This window comes from Haliotis asinina, chromosome 14 (genome assembly GCF_037392515.1).
Source record: "Haliotis asinina isolate JCU_RB_2024 chromosome 14, JCU_Hal_asi_v2, whole genome shotgun sequence".
In the NCBI taxonomy this organism is placed as follows: Eukaryota; Metazoa; Mollusca; class Gastropoda; order Lepetellida; family Haliotidae; genus Haliotis; species Haliotis asinina.
In genome coordinates, this window is record NC_090293.1 from 19,569,656 (window position 1) to 19,592,812 (window position 23,157).

The 23,157-nt window shown below is 39.4% G+C and overlaps 1 protein-coding gene across 1 annotated transcript in view; it reads right to left on the reverse strand.

Moving 5' to 3' along the window:
- Positions 1–1,324: 1,324 nt before the first annotated feature.
- LOC137261512 (ankyrin repeat domain-containing protein 50-like) overlaps positions 1,325–23,157 on the reverse strand; it is a 30,057-nt gene continuing 8,224 nt past the window's right edge. The window contains exons 2-12 of the mRNA XM_067799270.1: positions 21,967–22,084; positions 20,126–21,471; positions 19,202–19,285; positions 18,083–18,597; positions 17,208–17,235; positions 16,278–16,465; positions 11,514–11,573; positions 10,591–10,618; positions 10,172–10,231; positions 6,655–6,714; positions 1,325–4,519 (exon numbers count right to left, since the gene is read on the reverse strand). Of these exons, the coding sequence (XP_067655371.1) occupies positions 2,388–4,519; positions 6,655–6,714; positions 10,172–10,231; positions 10,591–10,618; positions 11,514–11,573; positions 16,278–16,465; positions 17,208–17,235; positions 18,083–18,597; positions 19,202–19,285; positions 20,126–20,246 (3,276 nt within the window). The 5' untranslated portion in view covers positions 20,247–21,471; positions 21,967–22,084 and the 3' untranslated portion in view covers positions 1,325–2,387. The remainder of the gene's footprint in view (positions 4,520–6,654; positions 6,715–10,171; positions 10,232–10,590; positions 10,619–11,513; positions 11,574–16,277; positions 16,466–17,207; positions 17,236–18,082; positions 18,598–19,201; positions 19,286–20,125; positions 21,472–21,966; positions 22,085–23,157) is intronic.

Here is a 23,157-nt window from a genome sequence, read left to right on the forward strand (position 1 = left end):
ACTTCATCTTAAACTTTGGTTAACAACTGACTGTTTACACATTACTCAGAAGTATGAATAGACTGTTCTTCGGGTATAAGAAGCTGAGGGGTATTGTTTGTAGCCCATGTCAAATCTGTTTGACATTCAATGGAACAACGGGATACTGCTAAATTTAATTTTGATAAGCTTTCGGATGATGTCCTGAGGACATTATTCGATGCCATATTCGAGATAGTACGTTACCGGCGGCCAGAACCTCCAAGGCTGTCCATTGCCGACGTGGTTTGAGCGGTGCTTTACCGTGCGACAGGATTACGGTGTCGACGCCCGTATGTTGGACCCATCCTGGCCAATAGAAATCGCCGTGAACGCCAACGATGGGCTGAACAGCATCGTTTGCGGTTGTTACGACGTTGGCATGGTGTTGTGTTTTCACTTGCGAAATTCTGACGTGCGTCGACTGTTACCATCAGGACTGTGTTGTGCAAACAGATCGGTGGCGTGAAGAAGCATTATGGTGTGGGGAGATATCAGTTATATTCACAAAACCGGTCTGGTAGTTTTCACGTGGCAGAGTGAATGCCTCGTACTACGGTGACACCATTTTTCAGAACAACGTCGTTCCCTTCATTAACCAAAATCAAGGACAATGATTCCTCTACTTCCATGGCTTGCATTGCCACCAGATTTGTCTGCCATTGAACACTTGTGGGATTACATCGGCCAAAGCCTCATACGTCCACAGATTAACAACCTTGGGGGATTTGAGAGTGCCTTGCAACAGGAGTTCAGAGCTTTGCCTCAAAACATTATTCAGAGACTTATCAGTTCAATGAGGAGACGTTGCACAACTCGTGTGGCTGCTAACGGTGGTCATACTCGTTGCTGACTTTCCAGTTTGACTCCATCTTTCTTTCAGGGTAAGCTGGATTAAAACTGGATTGGTTCTTGTTTTTTTCTTTATCAATCCTAGTACTACAAAATTATGTCAAATTTACACCGATTGCTCATTTATGCTCTTGGAAATCCAAACTAATACAGATTTTGCGTTTTCAATGATGTCCTGTATATTTCGAGATTCAAGAATCGTTTTTCGGTATCAAAGGTCTCCGACCCACAGTGCATGTGTGTATACTGCGTATCAATAGACAGTGAGGGAGTTTAATTTTAGGTCGTACTCAGCAATATTTCAGCTATATGGCGGCGGTCTGTAAATAATCTAGTCTGGACGAGACAATCCAGTGAGCAACAGCATTAACATCGATCTACGCAATTGGAACACCATCCTGTTGGTCGCCTCTTACAGGCATGGGCTATTGAAGGCAAATATGCTAACGATGCATAATATTCTAATAACTCGTAAGTGCACGTATACATATTGCTAATGTACGTTCTTGACAACATGTTGGGATTTCAGTGACATCTTTGGGTACCATTTTGAAAAATATTTAGTAATGGTGAATTGTATCGAAATATTTTTTTTCACTTCGTACTACTCATGTTTTAGATATTATGTTTTCCATACACTGGTATATTCCATTTCATGTTCAACATCTATACATTGCCCAACATGACACGCAGACGTCGAGTGTGTGTGTGTGTGTGTGTGTGTGTGTGTGTGTGTGTGTACACAAATATTAAAACATCTTATCTCAACAATGTTTTCTATATATTGTCAAAAGCACAAACAATACATATTAAGTATTATCTCACACTGTCGAAGGATAGAAGCATCAATTTCCACTTCATTTTAAACATGTTGTATATACAACAATCTATATATGTTTTCGAGAAGTTAAATATCAATAAATATTGGTACATATATACATGCCATTAATAGACGTATTCTACCTAATTGTATTAATCGTATCAGTGACGTGATCTATATAATTCTCAACTGAATGAATTCAGCAAACATTACATAGATTGTAACGATGGAAGACAATGTTGTCATACATGCCATGATTTACATGTACCATTACAATTATTTTATTTGTATCAGTGAATACTAATATTGAACTATATGACATAATTTACATATTCATTCTCTTCACTTGACAGATTCAGAAACTATTATGCTATTGTATAATACTGAAGCATAAAAGATTTTTTTGGGTGGACCAGAATGCAACTTCTATAGGTATAAGTTATGCTATACATGTATTAGTTTCTCTTACTACACTATGACCAGAACGGATAAAACCCGTCATTTGTACATGTTGAAAAGGCACTATATTTTCTTGTTTCATAGTATTTGCAAAGTATCACTTTGAAGAACAGTATCACCCCAATGACAACATGTGTGCGCCATGCAAACTTAACACATCTCGATGTATTTGTTTCTCGCCCAAATGTTCAGTTATACATATGGCATTCACAGGAGTGATCGTTCCAAAGTCACACGTCTACGTCTTTGTCTTTCTACTGAAAATGTTACGCATCATCTCCCGGGGTCCCCCCTTTTTAAATGACCCAAGAATACTAACAACATCGTCGTGGCCACGTGATTCTGCCACTTGCAAGGGAGTCTGACTAAGCTTGTTCTTTTTCATCATCTCATCAGTCATGCCTTTTGTGACCAAGTACTTGCAGATGTCGACATTGCCACCAATACATGCCACGTGAAGAATGTTGTCCCCGTTTCCATCCACAACTGACAGATCACATCCTTTACTCACAAGGAAGTCAAAAAGTTCTCTGTGACCATAGATTGCTGCTACCATCACGGGGGTCATGTTGTATTGTCCTCTACTCTCTATGCCAACTATGTCTTTTGAGAGGAAATACTTGCAGATGTCGACATTGCCACCAGTACATGCCGCATGAAGAATGCTGTCCCCGTTCCCATCCACAGTTAACAGATTACACCCTCTACTCACAAGGAAGTCAAACAGTTCTTTGTGACCCTTGTTTGCTGCTAACATCACGGGTGTCCTGTTATGTTGTCCTCTGCTCTCGATTCCAACTATGTTGTTTGAGAGGAGGTACTTGCAGATGTCGACATTACCACCAAGACACGCCACGTGAAGAATGTTGTTCCCATTGGCATCCACTATCGACAGATCACACCCTTTACTCACAAGGAAGTCAAAGAGTTCTTTATGACCCTTGTTTGCTGCTAACATCAAGGGTGTGCTGTTGTGCTGCCCTCTATTCTCTATTCCAACTTTGTCGTTTGAGAGGAGGTACTTGCAGATGTCGACATTGCCACCAAGACACGCCACATGAAGTATGTTGTTCCCAACGCCATCCACAACTGCCAGATCACATCCTTTACTCACTAGGAAGTTAAACAGTTCTCTGTGACCCTTGTTTGCTGCTCTCATAACGGGCGTCCAGTTGTATTTTCCTCTACACTCTATTGCAACTTTGTCTTTTGAGAGCAGATATTTGCAGATGTCGACATTGCCACCAAGACATGCCACATGAAGAATGTTGTTTCCATTGCCATCCACAACTGACAGATCACACCCTCTACTCACAAAGACGTCAAACAGTTCTCTGTGACCCTTGTTTGCTGCTACCATCACTGGTGTGTAGTTGTATTGTCCTCTAGTCTCTATTCCAGCTTTGTCGTTAGAGAGGAGGTACTTGCAGATGTCGACACTGCCGCCAATACATGCCGTATGAAGAATGTTGTCTCCTCTCCCATCAACAATTAACAGATCGCACCCTTTACTCACAAGGAAGTCAAATAGTTCTTTGTGACCCCTGTTTGCTGCTAACATCACGGGTGTCATGTTGTCTTGTCCTCTACTCTCTATTCCAACTATATTGTTTGAGATGAGGTACTCACTGATGTCGACATTGCCACCAATACATGCCACGTGAAGAATGTTGTTCCCATCGCCATCCACAGTTGACAGATCACACCCCTTACTCACAAGGAAGTCAAACAGTTCTTTGTGACCTCTGTTGGCTGCTAACATCACGGGTGTGCGGTTGTGCTGTCCTCTACTCTCTATTCCAACAATGTCGTTTGAGAGGAGGTACTCACAGATGTCGACATTGCCACCAAGACACGCCACGTGAAGAATGTTGTTAGTATCGGTATCCACAAATGACAGATCACACCCTTTACTCACAAGGAAGTTAAAAAGTTCTCTGTGACCCTTGTTTGCTGCTCTCATCACGGGTGTCCATCCATATCGTCCCTTCTTTTCCATATTAATTGGATTTTGTGACAGAATACATTTTACCACGTCAACATTTCTACTCATACATGCAGCATGAAGGGCTGTATCATTGTAGTCATCAACCTCACTGACATAACAGCCGTATCTGATCAAGACGTTAACTATTGACAAGTGCCCTCCCCTTGCTGCCACCATGAGTGGAGTTCTCCCCTGCCAGTCTCGACAGTTGACATCAGCCAGGCCCCCAGACACGATGTGAGTCACGGCATCAAGTCTGCCCTCCAGACACGCCTCGTGTAGAGTAGCCTCTCGGTTGTACTTGATCAGTTCAAGGTCGCCTACATCTTTTTTTGTGTTTGGCAGCAGTGGTCGTTTGTCAACTTCATTCTTATAACTAAGGTCTGGAATGACAGTTATATTGTGTTGCATAAAAACACTTCAGTAGCGCCTTATTGCATGTTTACGTTATGTATGTTTGGAGTGATATGTAACATCTTGTTAGCATTGCCTCTTGTGCAGGATTTCAGCGAAATGTCTTTCACATGTACACTGAATGTTAGTCAAACCTTAAAGCAGAATTTCAAACTATAATCCCAAAGAGAATGTGCGTTTCCCTATTTTCATCGATGTTTTACACAAAAGAAAATGATCGTCACCTGCTTTCATTTGAAATAATATCTGGAAAAGGAATCGGCAGCTCTCCCGTCTGTTTTATACGTGCTTGTTACATAAATGTATCATATCATTTGCAGCGGATCATCTCATGCGTCTGCACCAACACTTATGTCAACTACAAAAAATAGGCAGGGCAAGTGAGCTTCCAGTGCAGCTAACAGACATCAACTCTGTCTCTCACTGCTTAAACATGCCGCTTTTATTTCTTTTGTCGTCCGAGATTTTCCATTATAATTTTCAATGATTATGTTTCCTGAAATAGGACTACTAAGAAATGTTTGGGGTGTCTGCATTTACGTGTAGTAACCCACGTAAAGCAGAAAACCGTACGTGTGACTTGGCGTAGATTGACATCCTGTTTCCTTGTACTGCTCAAGTGCCTAATCCCAACACCTTCCCGAGGCATGGTTACAGTCCAAAATTGGTAATAGTAAATTGTTTAGTTTGGATCTTTCCTATTTGTATTTCGCTTAAATGAAAGGGTGGCAGTTACTAATATAATTGTGCATTAACACTGCGTAAACTGCACTTCTCATAACATTGATACAGGTTATCACGCGAGTGTTTGGGGATGGTTAATATCCTGCATTAGGAATAAACATTGTATTTAGCGACCCTTGGCGACCTAAATACACATTGTTTATTCCTAATGCAGGATATTAACCATCCAAAATCACACGAGTGTGATAGCCTATTTTTCATACGTCATTCTTATTTTGTAATTTACAAAAGGTGATTTCATTTTCACAGATCATGAAACTATACTTCGTGTGGTGTATTCGCATATCTATGACGTCACAAGTATGTGCGTAGTAATACGCGACGTCACAAGCTCGGTGTCGCAACTTTCTACTGATAATTTATCTGACTGCGTAATGTCATTTAGTTCCCAGTAAGTTTTTATGTTTAAGAGCGTATTGTTGTTGACAACAAACCTCAGCTTACGTTTGACAAATAGCAACTTGAGAAAATTTCAATTAACTTTATGAACAACAAATATACTTTAATGTTCGTGTGACCTTGCGCACCTGGATGCGTCCTCTCGCTAACACTGACAGTCGGTCGGGAAACTGTTGTTGGTATCTTCAAACAGTGGCGCCCACCGCGGGTCAGAAAATCCATTGACTAAGCCCTGGTGTACTATCCAGCCCCCTACTATCGTGACGTCATACGTCTCCGATCGTCATATGTTTTCGATCGGCCTTTACGATTATATAACGATTTATAAACTTCATCTTGTCTGAAGGTAGGCCATACGATATTAACTGATTTCGTTCATGAAATAGTTCATCGTTATCCGAAAACCCATTACGCCATGATATATAACATGTACATGTAAAGGTGCATCACAGAAAAACGACATGGTCGAAAACCGGATAATTACGCTCACGTCAATCAATATATGGTATTTTGAAGGTCTCACGTGTATCATGAGCCTTTGTCCACATTTCGAATGTGTGCAGGTCTTTACACATACTTTCCGTTGGGGTGTTTTTGATTGGAAAGACCGAGATCCTGAGCCCGAAGTATGCAAAACTAGGTCATCACCCCCGGGGTTTACATCCTCTGATTGGCTAATAATAATAATAATAAATTAGCAATCAGATTACACGTGCAGAAAAAACAACTGTAGTTGCAGTTTTACAGGCACCTGTAAATATTATATAGTAGGGAGGCTGTATAGTACACAAGGGTTTAGTGGATTTTCTGACCCGCGGTGGGCGCCTGTGTCTTCACAGGCCTATGGGTTTCTGCCTTCGCTTTTTAATCTACTCCATCTAACATAACCAGGCACGAATTTTCTGGGATCATGTCTTTCCGATGGATGTTTTAGTCAGATATTAACTCCGTTTCAACTCACGTTTTTCTTCTATTCTAGCATCTGCATTTCTGCCTCTGTCTCCAGTGGAAGTAGATGTTGCTTCAAAAGAAAAAAGAAAAAGTGTTTAAAGATCCAGCCATTGTTATTTAACACAACAAAAAATATCACATAGACCACCAGAAGGGATTACAGAATTTTGCAAACAGCACTGGCTAATACATGTATTTAACACAAACACAATCAAGTGATAACACAATGATTGCATTAATCTATCTGTCAGTGATCTGTCAGTCTGGTTGTGTCCACAAGCAATACTTTTCAGTCTAAATATCGTGTTTAAACTGAGGCAAAAACACAAAAGCTTACACACAATTATGAAGGTACTTGTTTTACATGATTTTTTAATTTTGTCACGGACCGACCATGTCAAAGATGAAGGTGAAGATCGGGACTCATTTCAATTATACGACAAGACTGATTCCGTGGTCCGAAATGGCAAAGAAGTAGTAACATACAGAATATGAAAGTATCCTGAAGTGTATGAAAATTAGCGATGACAAAAGGTGTTCGCGAAAAGCGTAAACACACCCTAACCTATCGGAGCAATTTGACATTCGAAACAGTTAACAGTATACGAGGACCAGCATGTGCAAAACGCAACACAGCCTTTGGCGCCTGTGTTTCGTCTCAGTTAAACTGCTTAGACGCCACTTTGAATTAGGAGATAAACATCATGTGTTGGCCAATTTCCGGGTGTTATTGAGTATTTGAAGCACGGGAATGCATTTGGAACCGACGGCGTCAGCCGGAGGTTTCAAATGAAATATTCCCGTGCTTCAGCCATCGGTTCCAAATGCATTCCCGTGCTTCAAATACTCAATAACACCCGGAAATTGGCCAACACATGATGTTTATCGACATTGTAAACACAAAAGTAAAGCAAAGGGGTGTTAGTGTCTGCACTCGTTTACATCGAATACGGACACAGCAGTGAAGTGTCATCAGCTGGCCGTTTCAGCTGGTTCTCATGGTAGCATCTGGAGTTGCTCATTTGTGACGTCATTCTAACTTTACGTCACAATATGATTTGAATGACGTCACCACTGTTGATGACACAACAAAACAATTGTTTACGTGTCAATACGCGGTGAATAGTCTTTCAGTTTCGGGGAATCTAATACCATTTAATCATGTTTTTCAACCAATCAGATTACAGAACACAGTAACTTTTGGTTTACAATTCGTCCCAACTACATTTCCAATTTTCCATGTCTGGTTTAGCGAGATTGGTAACATGGTTAGCCGTCCAACACTTCTGAAACCCGTGAAGGTCCGGGGTAGAATAGGCCTTCAGCAACCATATGCTTGCCGTAAAAAGCGACTATGCTTGTCGTAAGAGGCGACTAACGGGATCGGGTGGTCAGGGTCGCTGATTTGGTGTTGACACGTCATCGGTTCCCAGTTGCCCAGATCATATTGTTGGTCACTGGATTGTTGGGTCCTGACTGGATTATTTACACACCACCGCCGTATGGCTGGAATATTGCTGAGTGCGGCGTAAAACTAAACTCACTCACTAACTCACACTTCTGAGTTTCTTGACACATCCTCTGCCACACCGACATATGTTAAAGTCTGGGTTAAACGTAGCTCATAGTCTTGGCGTTCTGGCAGTGTTTGTGACCCCGATCCCGACACAAATTTGTGATGTTGCCCATAGTTGAGGTCGCATAAGATTTGGGTGAATCAATTTCAATTATACGCCAAAAAACAGACGGCTGTGTACGAAACGGCAACTTCGTGATTTGAAGTATAAGAATCAATCACTGTAACTCAGTGATGATAAGATGTTTGCGAAAAGAGTATGCATGTCCTTCCATATCGGAAACAACTGACTCTCGCACCGTTTTGAATATACGTGTTTCTGGGGAAAAGGTACGCCCTCCCACAAAAAGGAACATCCCTGGTCCAACATGGTACGAAAGCGGTACAGTCTTTGGCGTCGGTATTTTGTCTCGAAAAGGGTCAGAACATCCACTAGCTAATCCACTATCCAGTCTCACCCATATCCTCCACATATCCACAGTGTGATTCACAAAAATAAGGAGACATTGTCAAAAACCGGATAAATACGCTCACGTCAATCAATATATCAAAGGTCTCACAGGTATCAGAAGCCTTAGTCCACATTTCCAATGTGTGTAGGAGGCATATACACATACGTTCTGTTGGGGTGCATTTGTTGGGTTGTTTTTAATTGCTGTGTATACAAAACTACGTTGTCAGAGCCGCTTTACATCCTCAGGCAAATAATTAAAACTACAACTACATTTGCAAAAACTTGTAGTTGTAAATGATAATCCCGATCCGCCCTGTTTCTGGTTTGTTAACGCCATCTTTCACCATAGTGGTTCAGGTTTGAAGATTTTTTATGGATATCAACTTCTTTATATGAGAACACAACGTTTCGGAGTTAATGCTTACTCCTACATCACACCGTTTCGGAGTTAATGCTTACTCCTTCATCGCCTGATGAAGGAGTAGGCATTAACTCTGAAACGTTGTATTCTCATATAAAGAAGTTGATATCCATAAAAAATCTTCATTCTTATGTATTTCACTTCTAAATGCCCTTCAAAGACTTGGTTCAGGTTTGGGTTTTGATTTCACAATCTGACTGTGACATATACATCACGGTTCCCATCCTTTACTGGATAGAATGTATCTCAACTATTTCTAGACTTATGAACGGCATCAAAATTACCCCTGCAATTTCAAATTGCCGGTTTCAACCGATCACCATCAGACAGGGCGACGCAGTGATTGTTTGGGAACTCTGCGAGTGGCACTTCCTTACCATCTAGTGCGGCATATTTATTCATGTATGAAACCAACTGACACCGCTTTTATGCTTTTATTCGTGGACTTGTGAATGACAATGACAACTTGGTTTAATACTTTTTTTTATTAATGCTGTTTCCAATAATAAATCAAAATTATTTTGAGTATTTGGCAAATCCATATTGTATTCATACATGTAGTTCATACTGAGCAAATTTTGTTACTGCAGGGAAGATTAAAGCAGGTAGTTTGTCTCACAGGGTATCAAACCTGGTCCTTTGTTTCACTGATGTTTATGGGTACGGAAGTCCCAAAACATTCGATGTAAATTTAGGTCTACCGAGTCTTTAATCGTAGTATTCTTGTTATGTTGATTTTGGCTAGCATTACGTACACTCGCCAACGGCTGAAGGGATGATGCAGATCCAACTAGGGTCCATGCAGGTAGCAAAGGTACTGTAAGTCCCCATGGTCCTTAGTATGGTGATCTACCTTCAGTTGTTGGCGATCTTATAGCACGTGTGTTATATTGTAATGTCTGCTTTAATTACTAGAATGTAGAATTATCTATCGTGGCAGGTGTCATTCTTCAAAACGTTTTCATTTTTCTCATATAAATTGATTTCGTCACGATATGCCTGAAATATTGCCGAAGTGACGTTAAATTTTAACTCGCTCACTCATCGATGTTTATTTAAATCCTCAGATTACTTACAGTACCCAGAATCAGAGAATAAGGATGACCTTGGTCTCATCAGCAGGGACAGTCGTACATCTGAAAGAAAAAATATGAAATATGTACGTCTACTGACATGCGGCAACAGTTGCTAAGTATGCAGTTTTACAAAAGGCAGATCAAGTACACATTGAAACTAACAGTGCATAAATTTACAAACAAACAATAAACATATGTAAATCTACGCATCCCAGTAAGTTATGGTGAGCATCAATATTATTCAGTACACAATTTTTCATATGTGGTATCAGCTGTGAATTAGTTTGCAGACAAACGATGGGGAAGCTTTGAAGAACTTGTGATAGTTCGTGCATGATCCCGTAAAAAACTGTTCTTTTTAATCATATAAACATGTGCTATATGTACTGGACGTCATTTTCAACAGCATGAGTACCCACCGGTCAAGTACTCCTGATGCAACCTTTTCTGAAAATAGAAATGTAAGTATTCGTTTTCATATTGTCAAATACGATGTAAATATTGTGTAAATAATTGTGACGAAAATATTTCCATTAAACCATCACACCTGAACTCATATACAATAGGTTTTGTACTTTGTTGTCTACTAAAAGTGTCGAACTACTGTTTCTCTTCAGTATTGTAAAATAAGGTATTCATAGCGTCACATTCAACGTTAATACATTGCGGTGATTCAAAACGTTGATCTCTATCTGCGAATCTGTGCAAACTCAATTCACTCATTACGGCAGGGATATCGTTTTCATTATCATATTGGTACCACCATTCCGTATACTATGGAAACAGTTATAGTTTTATCCTTGCTGGTCGAGTAGAGGAAATGTTGACACAATAGAACGTTGTTCTTTGCAAGGCATTTTGAATTGAATGTACATGACCCGTTTTATGGGTAACGACTTCTTTTCATTCTTCACAGATAATTTTTGTTCCTTCATCACTCACCTGCAACAGAGGCTGGTCATGGTATTTGAGCAAAAGCTCAAATGAACTGCCAACGCACAGCCTATGAGTGTTTTACGGGCACCAGACAGTTCAATTACACACACACAAAAAAAAAATGTGTGACAGAACAAGAAAACTTATCTTAAAAACAGTGAAAACTATGCAAACATTATTTTGATCAGACTACCTAGGAAGCAATGTTTTCATAAAAACTCAACTGAGTTGTAAAAATTGTTACCTTTTCTTGTAGTATATCTGTAAAAGAAATCACATAATAAACAATGTAAATATTTAATGTGCAGCACAGCTGATGATCATGTAAGTTGTTCAAGGATTTCCCAGTACTATGAAACATTAAAAGATCAATAGTTAACCCAAGCCATCATATATCATGACTGACCTGTAGCTTACCTTCGTGGGTTTGTTCCAGCTGCTCGATTCTCTTCAGAAGAACATCATACTGGAATATAAGTATTCGTTCAGTAAGCATGTTCAAAGGATTCATTAAGATGAAGTCTTTGTGGCATTACAAGTTCTTTGTCCTTGTAGTACCACAACGAGGCTTGTTCATGTATGCGTATAAAGAAAGTATACATGGCGTAAAGACATTGTTTTATTTCAATTTTTATGAACAAAATTCATTGACAAAGGTAAAAGTCTGCGACAGTCGACTTATCTGGCTTATTGCCAATGGATGACTTCGCTTCAGGGCCAAATGACGCCCTCAACTAGGCAGCATTATAGCAAATTTAATCTTAAAATATTAACCATTTTTTGGTGGTCTTAGTTGAATACGAGAACTTCAGTAACTTTCCGTAATATCTACCAACGAAAACATAAACAAAGACACCTAGCAAATAAGAAACATCATTTGGCACAATTTTCTTTCAAGACGGATCTATGACGCAACTGCCATCTTGAAATATTCCACGGTTTGGGATCTCTTTTCCGAAAACGAGCACTAAACTTATATTCTGCTGTCCTAAACGTCTTAGAAGCCAAGTCCATTGTTTCGCCACAAAAAGCATTAAATTCATCAAGAGTCAAACGCCACCATTTCTTTTCTGTTCTCTTCTGATATATATTTTGCAAGTTCGAACAAGAAATATTCAACGGTTTAAGTTTGCTCCGATAATGGACATTGGGCGGCTAACAAACGGACGAATGAACGGATATGACCGTTGTATTTGGCCAGCTTTTAGAATCGTAGGAAAAAAACTGTACATCTATTCACGGGTAGAACAAGAACTGTAAATCTATTCATGTTGACGTCTTTCGTCGGAATGTGGCTCGTTTGTACACATACGCCATTTAAGTGATGTCAAAATTGAATTCACCATTCAACGCATTTTTCGGTTTTAGGTGCACAAGCGAACCTTATAAATACAGCCATGCGGCAACATATCTTCTATAGTGTCATTGCAAAATACCATATACTAGTATATCTAAACAAGTGCAAAAGATAAAGTCAATAAACATTCCAGGCGTATGAATACATTTTGTCGTACCGCATTGCTTTGAAGCCTGGTTCTCTGGGTCTGATGCGCCTGCGCTAACGCTTCGACACTGAGCACCAGACCCATGGCTTCGGTGATAGCTAAGTGTTTTGTTTGATGCCCCTCTAAAATCACTAACAAGGGTAGCATCTCAAAATATCAAAGGGCCTGTCGATCAAGACAAACATGTTAAACTTACAGGTGACTATTAACAGGGAAAGAACTATTACGAACTATTACTATAGTCTGTTGCAATATACTTATGCGAAATCGATAGCCTGTTGCGACCAACTATTGCAATACTTTTACAATCTTTTTCTTTTTGAGTTGAATGTATAGTTTATACGAATTAAAAACAAGTGTCAGTCTCTCCAAACCCAGATCAAGGAAAGGGTTAAGACATAAACCCAATGAAGCTGCAAGACTGCACCCAAACATCCTGTAGTTAGCGCTGCACATTTATCAATGAAAGGCTACTATCGATAGTCACACATACTATCAATGCATCGATAGCTTTTCATTTCTACCATCGATTAATTGCTATTGGAGACTCAAGAATAAAGATAAATGGATAAAGTCTTTGAAGGGCATTCAGAAGTGAGATACATAAGAATGAAGATTTTTATGGATATCAACTTCTTTATATGAGAACACAACGTTTCGGATTTAATGCTTACTCCTTCATCAGGTGATCATCAAGTGTTCACAATGAGAGGAAGCATTAACTCCGAAACGTTGTGTTCTCATAATAAAGAAGTTGATATCCATAAAAATCTTCATTCTTAGTCCGTGGATAGTTCGATGCCCTACTAAAAACTGAACCAGTTCAGGAACTGAATTTGTACCTACATACTCTAACAACCTGGAGTTGTTCCAAGGACGGGGGTCTGTATTCAAATGTACACAAAAGCCACGTCTGGAACTATTATTAGCTGTTCCGGTCTTACAGAAAAGGTCAAGGTCATTTGTAATTTGTTGTCTGGCACCCTTAAAGGTTTGGTTAAATCCATGACAGCAAACGATCGATTCCTACAGACTGACCTAGGATGAAGGAGTGCAGTTAATATCCAACTTCTGAAATTCCTTTGTGGGGTTGAAAGATGTGGTTGAGCGATATGGGTTAAGATATGATATATGTTGTCATCTTCAATGGTGTTTCTAGTATAAAATTAACTCAGATTGTTAGTGGCTGTATCATCGAAAGGGGTTAAAGGTACTGTAAAATTATTGTCCTCCTGAGAGGGTACATAAGTCAAAGTACATGAAAACTTTCCACTGGTTTTAATCGTAGCACATGCGTATTTTTAATTTTTGGCTAGATGTGTCTAAATTGTTAACAGCTGAAGGGATGGTATAAATCCAACTAGGGTCCATGCAGGTAGCAAAGGTACTGTACGTCCCCATGGTCCCTAATAGGGTGATCTACCTTCAGTTGGTGGCGATCTATAGCTAACATGATTTAGTTACTAGTTTTACATGTATATTTGTGGTATTGTAGTTATTATACTGTCCTTCGTTGACAGGATCGTAGAATTTATCTTTTATTATTGTTAATCTACATCTTCGTCACGATATGGCTGAAATATATCCAGAGTGACTTTAAATTGTAACTCACTCACTCACTCACTCTTGTATAGATTTTTTCCATACCTGCAAGACATCTCTCTAAAAAGGATTTCAGTTTTAAAAAAATAGTGAATATTTGCGCCATATTTTAGTATATCTGTTAATGAGAACTGAACTGTGTGTCTGTCTAACCGTCCTACAGACAAAAAGACTGAGTGATTGCAAATTTGTCGGGGTAACACCAAGTTTGGTGTTTTTCCACGTTTTTCAGTTTGCACGTGTAAGGCATTTGGTGAAATTGTTTGGCTGTATTGCAACTGATTTTAATCTGACAGTTACTTAATGTTTTCTAGACTAAGTTTGAATTGTTTCCATGGAAATCATGAAAAATATAAATGCCGGATATCTGTATACAGCAAAAGGAACCACTTCAGGATCTGTCTCATATATCTGCCAAGATCCATTGAAAGATATCAAATGGTTATCGAGTTGTGCTCCAGAAACGAAGTCCATCCCTCCATCTTGAGAATAAGTCCGAATTGTTTCCATGGAAAACCGGGAAAAATAAAAATGCCAAGACATTGTAAATAGAAAAAGGCACCCCTTTGTGGTCTGGCTGAAATATCTGCCAAGTTTTGCTGTTAGATATTAAATAATCTTCTAGTTGTGCTCCGGAAACGAAGCAAATTCCTCTATTTTGAGGAATCGTTTCCATGGAAACTGGCAAAATGATAAATCACAAAAAAATCTGTAAATGGCAAAAGGCACCACTTTAGAGTCTCCCCTGCCACGTTTTGCAGCAAGATATTTAGAAGTTTTTGAGTTGTGCTCCGGAAACGAAGCCCATCTCTCCATTTTGAGACCAAAACGTTTCCATGGAAACCCAGAAAATTATAAATCACATAAACCTGAAAATAGCAAAAGGCAGGACGTTGGGATGTGCCACATATATCTACCAATATTTACTAACAGATGTTAGGAACTTTTGGAGATGTGTTCCGGAAACGAAACACACCTCTCACTTTTGAGACAAAGTCTGAATCGTTTCCATGGAAACCCTGAACCTAAGAAATCACAAAAACCTGCAAATAGCAAAAGGCACCATTTTAGCTTTTGATTGGTATATCTACCAAGTTTTGCAGAAAAATAAAGAACGGATTTTGAGTTCTGCTCCGGAAACGAAGCACATCCCTCCATTTAGAGACTAAGCTCGAAACGTTTCCATGGCAACCGAGAAAAAAATATGTCACAAACACCTGTAAATACCAAAAGGCACCACTTTGGAGTCTGCCACACATGTCTACAGAGTTTTGCAGAAAAGTTTTGGACGGTTTTTGAGTTCTGCTCCGGAAAAGAAGTCCAGCCCACCGTTAGACTAACACCAAAATGTTCCATGGCAAAACAAATAAAACAACAACAAAAACAACAAAAAACAAAACAAAAACAAACAAAAAACCCATAACAAAACAACAAACAAAAATAATAACAATAATAATGCCAAAACTCTGTAAATAGCAAAAGGCACAACTGTAGGTTGAGGTTATTATGTCTATCAGGTTTAGTCTAAAAATATTGAACGGTTTCTGAGTTTATGCTCCGGAAACAAAATGATCACGGACGGACGGAGAGACAGACAGACGAGGTGTCGACTAAATCCTATGTGAAGCAGTCCTGTTTGATTTTCCACGCCAATGTGAAATCGTGGGGCACGAGTCGTTATTTGGTTGTCCCAGAATAACATGAATGCTCAATCAATACATGTGTCAGAGCTATTGAGGACATCAATACGTTTCACATATTGGGTCAGTGACAATATTAAGCAATCATGCAGACAAGACAAACGAATGTAGAGTTGCCTCCCTTCCTCCGTTATGCATTCGGAAATGTCAATAATTTCCGTTAATCGTATGTGACTCAATAATTCGAGATAAAACAATTACTAGCACGAAGTACCAAATGAATTCCCCCAGTTTCTCGATTTCCAGCAGGGTACATAGAAAATGTTACTTGCTTGTAAGCGGAGTACATGGAAAATAACAGAAGAGCGCCCAGTCATTCAGAAAACGCCATGTACGTGCGAGGTAAGATAACCAAATACATACCTCACTTCTTTGAATAGGAGCATGATGACTGACGTTCACACCTGTAGCCAATGACTCCACTTGGGGATGCTTGTCAGGCACAGGTCGTTCAAGGGAGGATGATATATGACTGCGTTGTCCTGCAGTTGTAAGACTGCTTGTGATGGAAGACGTCGTTGTGGTGGAGGCCTCATATTGTTTGGCGCTTTCTGTGACAGTAATGACAAGTATTGAGCAAACGGTCTGTTATTCAATATAAAGTGTAGACCAAAATGAAAATACTTTTAGAGCTGTTTGTAAATATTTACGTTTTATTAGTAGCATTACTATTCATGGTCAGACAAAACTAGTCATTGTCAATGGCAATCTGACAGACCCACAGTACATGGATGGCAACATGGGGCCTCGTGCACGGCAGTTCATTCATGGACAAAAATGCAGCGTCACGCTTCAGCAAGATAATCTCGTGTTCTGACAGATTTGCAAAGGCATACTCCGTAACTCCCCCGTACAGCTGTTTCTCCGGAGCACGGAGCACGCTTGAGATGAAATGGAGCGACATTTACTTCAAACCCAGGATAAGCTATTGACTTAAGATGACCTATGACAAGCGTTGGTTCAGACAAGGAACAACATCGAACAAGCTCTCTTCAATCGCTTAAAGTCCTCTATGCATCGCCATCAACGCAAGAGGTGGACACACACGATACTGAAAAAATGTGAACTGACTTGTGACGCCACACCTCTTCAAGGGCGTGTCATGGTGTCTAGTGTCGAATCATACAGATTTCGATGTTATCCTGTGAACAGCTATACAGTGATTAAGGAAAACATCTTTTCGTTTGAAAAAGGGCATAACATTAAATAATGCACGGTTACTTTATACCAGTAGTATATATTACAAGTACTTGTGTGATTCTGATTCTTTCTGGTACATAGTGATGCACAAACCTGTCTCAATATGTTCTTCTTCTTCGTCCTGGGAAGAAATAGAAATAAGACAACTTCAGATTACAAAACAGGTTCATTTTACTATAGATGGAGATGCCGCTGTGAGAAAAGTGAAATTTTCTAGACTTAATTAGAAAGATCAGTTACCGTTTTGACATGAAAATATTCATCCCTTGCGATGAAAACAATCAATACAGTCAAGCAGAACATGCTTGATAGTGATACAACTGTCAATAGGTTTTCATAATAACTTCTCCAAATTCGGACTGAAAATCAGTTAGGCTTAACCAGTTGTTGGTTTTATTTGATGTAAATTATTGATACCTACGTGGGTGTCCCACTTGAAGTGGTATGAACTGGTAAAACTGTTTGAATAGCATCATATAGTATGAACGAATCGGTACAGTACTGGGAATGTGAACACAGTGGAAGGAGCTGAACATGTTAATGCAGGTTTCCACTTAGTTGGTATGACAGAAAATGATGGTATGTTCTAATCGAAAATCGCCTTTCAGTACCTCAGTACGTATGTTATAGGCCGCGCTGGCAGTCCTCCCTCATCAGACTAATATGCTATGATACATTACTGTAATTCTGATTTAAATCAGTCACTATCCAAAGTGGCGTTTCTGTCCAGAGCCTCATGCACTAGTCTTGCCAAGCCAACAAGACTCGTCAAATACTTTATTGTTTACGTTTGAGTCCATATTGGAACCGTTGAGCTCCAGACTGGAACAATAACATCATTTAATGAAATGAGCTTCAAAGAGCGATTCATGCACCTATTTTTATCATTACACATGAAGTCCTCGTATCTTGTATTAGGGTCAAACTCTTAGCAACATTCCATGCATAAAATAATATAAAGGAGTTACCTCTCTGTCACTTTGTTGGGGAAGTTGGTTGTCTTGTAGATGTCCAAAGAACAGCTCCAAAATTGTGGACATAATTTCAGTCGGAACAGAAAGTGAATTCATCGCTTGGTACATATTCTCAAGACAGTCAATTCTGTCAAAGAATGCATCGCGCGTTTGCCACATATCCTCATCCACAACGCCGTGAACGACACTGAAGTCCAGATGCATTTCATCTACTACAGTTCGTATAACTGACCTGGCCAGATCCGAGTTGTATCCAACAGCTTTTTCTGGTTTGGTTGCCGTTGTTGTAAACGTAAGGATCATTACAGGGTGTGCAATGGAGAAGACACAAACATCACATATGACATTCTTGGGCACACGGACATGCTTTCGGCCAGCCATGCTTCGGACACAACTTCCTGCTAAGATTACTGCATTGTCGTCTTGAAGCAGCTCTGTCAACCTTTCTGATATCTCAGGATACACAGATGAAAGGTGTCTTCTCGCACCGGTTGGGAAGATACCAATGGCTGAAAATAGACACAGTGGTGAATGGCTTGTCAACCGACAACATCATGTGGTTCTGTGCGTTTAAACGATGGACATCCAGCTGGTTCATTAACAGTTGGGACCGCACGGCATTGCTGGTATATCGCAATACGCTGTTCAAACTTTGCAGTATTTTTTTCTTCTGAGGACCAGTATATTGGGACAAGAACATACATGAAGTTTTTGTGATATCATTATGGCTTAAATTAAAATCTACACACATTCATTCGAAACAAATGTTTTCCCTCGTTATCTAATGGCAAACGGCGTGATGCAATAACATAAATGGTATATTTCAAAATAAATAAATAAATAAATAAATAAATAAATAAATAAAATCCAATACTATGCAACCTTATTTTGGGATTCATGTTATCAAAATCATAATATATGTTCAGGAACTTAAACTGCAGAAAATATGATTGACATGCATAAGTGTCACTCACCCTCAAACACTTACGCTCTCAATACATCGCAATACTTGAATCACAATATATTGCAATATTTTTATTTGCCAATATACAGCCCTATTAACAGTGAAATTAAAAGAAAATACTGTATTTGCAGAAAAAAGCAGTTACTCACACGGCTTGGCTGAGTCAGCATGCAATGTACGTAGCATAACTTGCTGTTCAGACAGGGATAATACGTCTGATGGCAGCGCGTCATCTAAATTGCAAAAACTCCATCAAAATACTTAGTTTTGACATGTATATACGTATGTGTGAACGGAATAGAATTGACTGTTAACAATGGAATCATGAAGGTGTTTAAAGTACCCGCTTTCACAAGGAGCAACATACTAACAGAAATAGAGAATATGACATATACACACGTACATGGAACTTAATTAAACACCACGAAACATATTTTAAGTAACGTCTCCTGTTTTTACAGCTTGTCATAAGTTCATATCAGATATTTGTCATGTTGTATGGAATTGTGAAACTGTGAGCTCATTCTGGAATGAAGCCCAAACTGCATAAACCGCAAAGCGGAAATCAATGTACAGGTAACTAAAGAAACGATTCTGTTGGGTTTTCCTTCTAAACGACATAAACCTATAAACGCAATCTGTCTCGTAATAAAAGAACCCCACAAAGTTTATCTTAAAGGAGGAAAACAGTCCTTTGCTTCGATCCAGAGGGAGTTAACAAAACAAAAGCCATGGCTTACTCTGACTATGATTACAACAAATAGGCTGTTTGCTTGAAACTACAAAGGAAGCAATACCGAGAACATTCATTCAGCTTACATGCAGCTGCTCATGAGATTTTACAGTCACGCGTATTAAACAAAACAGAAATTGACCTTGACTGAAGATGCAGCTGGTCAAATAAAAAAACCCATTGTTTTAGACCATGCATATGACTCATGAATGCTTCATACAGAATGTATTTTCTGTGACAGACATGCATACATCTCTCAGATGTCCAACCCCTTTGGGTTTTCGAAAACCTGTTGCGGTAATGGTACGGGCTACGAAACTCAATTTCGGTGTCATATTACCTGAAATCCCTGCACTCTGGTCAGAGTCGGATGAACTGTCATACGACCTACAGTATGACATGCGGTATGGCCCATCAGAACTGTATGTGCTGGACAAGCTACTCATCTCACTGTCGGACATTTTGAAAGACGTCAATATCAACTTTGTTTTCACTTAAAAAACGGTGACTTCTCATTCATAAGAGAACTGAAACGTTGCCACCATTCTTCCTTGTCCATTCGACGAATGTCACCCCCTTCCACTTTGTAAGCCCGCGGACCCTCTCTGTCGTGAAAAACAATCCCATCACAATATTTAACTGCAACCTCCAACACAACCCCCGTGCTTATTTTGTGGAAGCTAATGTTGACAAGATCAGCTGGAGCATCAGAGAAAGTCCCATCTTTTAAGACTATCAAGTTTTCTTTGAGTTTCTGAAATATGAGGTCGGTTACAACTTGTGGATCAACTGTCAACTGAAATCCTTCAATGCAAGGCAATTTGGTTCCATACTCGCCTGAGTATGTCTTTTGTTCCTCTGCAATTCCAACAAAAAATGACCCCCCTCTTTTTAACTTTGACATGGATGTCACATTATATTTTAGCTTGAGGTCTGTCCAGATATAATCTGTGAGTCGAGAGGCATCCGTTCCGATCTTTTTCAAACTTTGTGATTTTAATGCTTTGTTTTCTATATTCCTGTTTTCGTGATATTGCTGTGGGTTACTGAACAAAGGTGCACTCTGAATGGTACTATCTACAGCATCAAATTTAGATCGATGGGTAATACGGCCAAGGTCACTTTGTGATCTCCTGCTGGGGAATGTTCTATACTGTTTTCTTGCACGGCACGTCGGGTCTATTTTTGCTTTGGATGTGGATAGCAAAGAAGCTATTGTCAGGTATGAGGGGTTTTCATTCGCAACATCGTCTCTTATTTTCGTATTGAAATCCACAGTGGCTACCCCACGAGCACTTTTCACGCTAATCCAAATGAAGTCCGTCTCACTTCGAAAATCAGGCAATGGCAACTCAGACAACCATTGCCGCCTGTATATATTTACATACAACTGACCATCTTCAATGAGCTGTGACAAACTGTTCGTAACTGACTCGTCAAACTGTTCCAGACACCTATCTTCCGCTACCTGGCCGTTGATGTGCACCAAAACATGTCCACCTCCACTGTTCCTTGAAGCTGATACCACCTTCTCTATTGAATCAAGAACCCGTTTCTTATCTTTCAAATGCCGAGATCTCTTCCCAGCACATATAAAAGACCGTTCAGTGTGAATGACGAACAAATTCAGAGCACAAGGAATTTTCCTGAACCTCCTCTCGACGCCCTCACACTTTCCACATGTACCTAAAATTGAAACCTAAATATTGATGTTCACGTAATAAATATGATTATACTATTTTATGAAAATTGAATATATGGTTATCATGACTGAAATCAGTACATTGCATTTTGTTATTGACAGAGAAAAATAACATTGACAAGAACGTCAATGTTGTTTCAGATTAGGTGCAGTTCTGCTCTCATGTGTATTAATATAAGAAAAACATCATTCCAGTTTGTTATTGTCTTTGAGAAAGTGATGTGAAAAATATATTTAAGATTAAACTTTCTTAGTGAAGCCCAAATTCTTGTACTGAATGGGGGGTCCCATCCGGTATTCAGAGTGAGTTGAAGAATCGCCAGTGCACAAAGTGACCATCATATACACTAGCAATTTGATGAAGCCTTGGTGACTGGCAGGATTAAAATGTTGACTTTGTACGCCCGTGGTGTCTGTGTGGATATAGTGGTATCTGTTTATTTATTTGTATACAATAAGATCTTTTACATGAAGTTTACCTGTCAAATATTTGGGCGATGTTCTCCCATCCACACCAGATGCCAACATCCCCGATATGTTTTCATCCCGCAGTTGGCGTTCCTCTTAAAAACTTTGTGCCATTTCGAGTCCTTGCAACTGTAATGGAAAATATACTTTGGCATCGCTATCTTAATACTGTAAACTATAAACCTTGTATCTGGGAAAACAACACTTGTTTCTTATTTGTGATTTGACGAAGAAACACCGAAAAACATGACAGTAATTTACGAGGTATTTTGATGTATTCTCTATGGACCGTTCATAATTTATCATTTATCACCCACCACCCCACCCCACCCCGAAAATCCTCGGGTGTATAGAGTGATAGCAAAAGTGCATCCGATTGTGCAAGTAATCCAACTATGTGATCAATTCAAGTAATACATGAAATGATTTGTGATTTTTTTCCAGTCGCGCTATTTCCAGGGGAATGTTCTGTAACGCATGCATGTTTTTTTTTCGCACAAACGCAACATTAATAACATTCCCCGCTCCCCTATTTAATAAAGTTAACTCGACCTGCCGTTTGACCTCTCGGGTCAGGCATATGTAAATTTGCTCAGGTCAAGCTCAAGAAGCTATGCCAGTATAAGCTCTTTACATGTACAAGGGCTACGGAAATTAATGTGTTGCGTCGGTAACAATTGTAAATTTGTCAACTTCAGAGTTGATAAGAGGCGTTTCATGAAAGTAGGTTATCACTGCAACATGACGCATTCTAATGCACGAGGAGCTAATAAGGCTAACTGACACAGTGGCAGGTATTCACTCTTCGTATAGATTCGAAAATTGTTTCTTTATAAATTTATGTCTGTAATGGAAACTGTTCTAAATTGTTTCCACAAATAGATACGCTATTTGGTATTCAAGAAATAGATTTAGCCAAATTTGGACAGGATTTTAAGGAGATGACTAAATGGCTAACATATCAGTCAACTGATTGTCCTTATTGATTGACTGTCCTTATACATCTGCAGTATATATATATATTATACTGCGCAGTAAGATGAAAACGTAACATATAATACCCGCCCAAACTAGTGTAAATAAAGCCACTTACTTCAGTCGATGTTCTAAAATGGATTTTGCAAAATATTCCATAGTTAAAAGGCACTGTTTACACATGAACTGATTCGTAACGTTGAAAAGATTATTGTCATGAGTTCAAT